Source organism: Arachis ipaensis, chromosome B04 (genome assembly GCF_000816755.2).
Source record: "Arachis ipaensis cultivar K30076 chromosome B04, Araip1.1, whole genome shotgun sequence".
Taxonomy (NCBI): Eukaryota; Viridiplantae; Streptophyta; class Magnoliopsida; order Fabales; family Fabaceae; genus Arachis; species Arachis ipaensis.
In genome coordinates this window covers 33,723,839-33,728,205 of record NC_029788.2, presented here as the reverse complement: position 1 = coordinate 33,728,205, position 4,367 = coordinate 33,723,839, and the positions used below count along the sequence as shown (strand labels likewise).

At 35.6% G+C, this 4,367-nt stretch overlaps 1 protein-coding gene across 3 annotated transcripts in view; it reads right to left on the bottom strand.

The window, feature by feature from the left end:
* Positions 1,367–4,367, bottom strand: part of LOC107639225 (putative UPF0481 protein At3g02645) — a 4,135-nt gene continuing 1,134 nt past the window's right edge. For 2 of the 3 annotated variants that reach the window (XM_016342701.2, XM_016342702.2), the window contains exons 3-4: positions 2,829–3,610; positions 2,288–2,643 (exon numbers count right to left, since the gene is read on the bottom strand). In XM_016342701.2, coding sequence (XP_016198187.1) covers positions 2,487–2,643; positions 2,829–3,607 — 936 coding nt within the window. In that variant the 5' untranslated portion in view covers positions 3,608–3,610 and the 3' untranslated portion in view covers positions 2,288–2,486. Of the gene's footprint in view, positions 2,144–2,276; positions 2,644–2,828; positions 3,611–4,367 lie in introns of those variants that run through there. The other variant, XR_002360972.1, reaches the window with a different exon arrangement.

The following is a 4,367-nucleotide window of genomic DNA, read 5'->3' as shown; positions in this document are numbered from 1 at the left end:
GGAAAGGGTTAGAGAGAGTAGGAGAAGAAAGGGTAGAGGGAGAGATATTCAAAATGAAGGAAGAGAGTGTTCGCGCTTCGAATTTAGGGCAAAATTACTGTCGAAAAAATCTGACAGTATAGAATGCAGCATTTTCATTAAATGGGTTTACTGGCAGATTTATCCGACGGTAAATCCAATACTAACTTACGCACCTATTTTTTTATTTTTCTCCAATTATTACCGGCGAATTTACCGTTAGAAATATAAATCCACCGATAATAATTTAACTTGACGAATTCGACGTCTTCAGCGCCAGTAAATTTCTGCTACTCTGCAATACTAAATCTGACGGTGCTCAGCATTTTTCTTGTAGTGTAAACCAAATTTATCTTTTCCAGTGAGTAAAATTAGTCAATTTATGCATAGTCCGTTGCTGGCACATTGAAAGGCAGTGAAGAGAGTTCTTAGATATATGCAAAGCACCAAGCATCATGGTCTGGTTCTACATAAGAAATATGCCATGAGGTTGTATGGTTTTTCTGGCTCAGATTGGACAATAGATGCTGAGGATCGCAGGTTAGTGTTAGGTTACAGTATGTACCTTGGTGCTAATTGGATTTCTTAATCTTGTAGCAAACAAGTAACTATTTTAAGATTTTCTACTGAAATTAAGTTTCGGAGCCTGACATCTTATGAAGCATAAATGGAATGGTTGCAGAATTTGCTTAATGAATAAGATGTAAAGTTGAATACTCCACCAACAATTTATTGTGACAACCTCAGCACTGTATTACTTATGGCAAATCTTATCTTACACAGTAAGACAAAATATTTTCAGCTTGAGGTTCAGTTGATTTGAGATAAAATTCAGAAGAAACTGCTTCATGTTGTCCATGTCCCAGGAACTGATCAAGTGGCAGATTTGTTGACTAAACCTCTCACAACAACAACATTTGAAAGGTTGAGGTCCAAATTGAGAGTTATTCCTAGGCCAACTATTAATTTGAGGGAGGTGTTAGTACACAGCATAATTGCTTGACTCCAAAACAAGAAAATCAAGGCAGTAAAAATTGGTTGGAAAATGGTTTGATTAGTTACAGCTTTATTAGGTTTAGCTCTTTGAAATCCAACTATATAAATGATTAGTTGCTGAGCCTTGTGTGGATCTTTAGTCATTCATTCTATTTCAGATTACTTCTGCAGTAAATTACTGCAGAACATTTTTCATCCATTCTCTGTTCTGAGTTCTTTACTTTCTTTCTTCTAATTCTCTCATCACAAAGTACTTATCATACATTGTAAAACCCTTACAATTTGAACATTAAATAGATCATGCAGTAAAATATAGTTGAAGTTATTTTTACTGCATACTCAAACGAAAATACTTCCAAAATGAGATACTCCACTTTACATTATGTTCATATTTACATCTAATATAAATAGTCGATTCCTTTTATTTGGAAATAAAAGAACACAAAATTAGTGAATGCCTCCGAGAGGAGGAGGTGGTGGTAGGGGTGGGGGGCGGCGAGGTAGGGAGCGAGGAGGCGGCGAAAACATTTGACCAGAATTTCTCACTCTTGGATGTTTATAGTAGCCGAGGATAGTATAGATGGTCTGCATAAGAGCGTAAAGAGATATCATTCCAATGAGAAGGTTGTAACCACGCAACACAAGTCGGTCAAAGTGGCGAAAAACTGTTGGGATCTAAGAATGGCGCAGTATTATGGAGTATTTTTTTATGCCGAGGCAACATGTGCCGTGATAGGAGTTAATCACGCTAACCATTTCCCAGTAAGGAGAATCACTTGCCTTGTCAGAATCAACTCCATGGATGATGGAACGGAAGAACTCTAACAATTTGCGGTTGCCCAAGTCCAAGTGATCCACTATCACTTGTTTATCTTTGAGAAGCTGAACATCGTTTTCGCAACACATTAAGCCGTTGAAAAATAATGCAGCCCAAGTACACTTGTGTTTGCAGCTGAATCCGTTGTGGCTTTGCTCCCAAGCAATGAGATTCCGCCACGTCACTTCTGTTGATTTTGTGATGTGAAGCTGTGGAATTTCCAGAGTTCCATTGGTCCTCTGAAATTTTATGTTAAAGTTGAAGCCCCTTATTTCATTTGGTCCTTGAGTTTGGTTCTCATGCTTTTCCTCGTTACTAACATGATTAAAAAATAAATTAAATTACACAAATAAATGATTAATTTTGGTATGCAAATAGCATTTTTGATATCCAATAATAAAGACCAAGATCATCACAAAAAATAAAAAAAAATAAAAAATAAAACTTACTGCGTATAGTTTTGATTATTGTAACCCCAGTACCTGCAAGAATGGAAGCACATCGATTGAGTTGAGCATAGGAAGTAAGCTGCTGAACATTGCTGGCAGCATCGGTAGTTTCTTCTCTTATCCCCTTCGCATCTTCCACATCATACCCACAAACGAAAGCACAATTGGCACAGGTATTCAATACCGTTTGGAAGTTATTAACACATTTAATGCTGAACATTGCTGGCAGCATCGGTAGTTTCTTCTCTTATCCCCTTCGCATCTTCCACATCATACCCACAAACGAAAGCACAATTGGCACAGGTATTCAATACCGTTTGGAAGTTATTAACACATTTAATACTATTGATCTTTGGAATACACCTGTATGTTCATAGGATGTTCTCTTCAGACTCAAACTTGTCTTAATTATAAATTATAACAAGTTTTAAAAAATTGTAACTAAAATTGTAATTATAGTTCATATGTAATTATTAGACCTTAGATACCTTTCAAAAACTAATATGCAGTCGGACATTTTGAAATTGTAAAACGGAATAAAAATGCACCTGTCGTCGTTTCTCTGAACCTGTTGCTCTCCTTCCTCTTCTTCACTATCTTCAGAGATGTAGGAGTGGATAAGTTCAAGAAAGTGACGAGACGCAACACCAGGGTTAAAGTCCGGCTTGAATCTTTCGTCCGGGATGTAGCCAAAGAAATTCAGTGCCAAACTTTCAATTGAAATATCATCCTCAACTAGAATTATTTCAGACAACTTATGGAGAATGATAAGCGGTATTTGGTTCTCCAACACCAACAAATCAGTCACTACCTCCCCTGTTCTCTTTACTTTGCCATCCGGGTTGGGAGGCGCCAACCGGCTTTTAAGTTTTTCATTGAATTCCTTTGAAGAACTAATGAGAAGCTCAAGCAAGAAACCAGCGTCAGACAACATGATATTCGCAAGGTCGTTCCATTCCATCTTCAGATCATCTGCATAGTTTGCGCGAACTTCTTTTTCCAACTTCAAAATGGCCTCCATGCATTCTTGAAGCTTTATTTTTGCTGGTTTGTTTGGTCCCCGATGAAGAAGAGATTGCATGGAGTGCAATTTGATGTTTTGCCATTTCATTAGGTCCCTTCTAGCTCCCTTGTAACGAGGGCCGATGGAAATGGTCTTTGGCATGAAAGCGTTCTTGTTACCTTCACGGAGTTTTCTTGGGACATTAGAAATTCCAATTGGCTCAGAGTGTGCTTGGAAACTGCCTAGTAATGCTTTCGACGATTCCTTCCATCCATTCAAGTCGCCGTCTTCCATTCCATTGTTAGGAACATCATTTGCCGCCATTTCCTGAAACAAATTCATTAATTGGCTACCTGCCTTGATGAGAGTTGCATTGTTATTCTATTCAAATTTAATTTCTTCATAAATGCTTATGCCATCCACACAGAGGTATATACTAAACTCACTCACGAAATTAATTTCTAATATAAAATATATATTAAAAATAAATTTAATAATATATATATTTATACACAAATATATAATAACTGATTTTAATATTTTACTCTTCTATGCATATGGACCTTAGCTTATTATTTCAACCACTGTATCTTGGATAGCTATATTTGTAAAGAAAAACAAAATTATAAATTTAAAATTTAGAACTTAAAAAAAACCAAAGATGATAGCATGGTGGTCGAGGACTCGAGGTTAACAAGTGCCTGGTCAAAAGTGACGGTAAATTGCTGGTGGTGGGGAATAAAATGATAGTGTGGGAGGAAGGAGCAAAAAGGGAAAAAGAGTAATTTAAATAAAAATAATTAGTTTATTGGTTGAAACTAATAGGTTTAAAAATTATTTTATTTTATGAATTGTCAAAATAATAATAATAATAATGATACTTCCAATTGACATAAACTAACTGCCATAGAGTAAGGTCACAAATTAAAATTAAAATGTATCAGTTAATTAAAGAAAAAATGTGAAAGAGTATTTGCTAATTTATATAATATTATTTATTTCGTTTATAATGAAAATGAGATAGATATATTTGTATCTTGTATATAATATATAAATGAGGTATGATCACACAAATTTAACATGC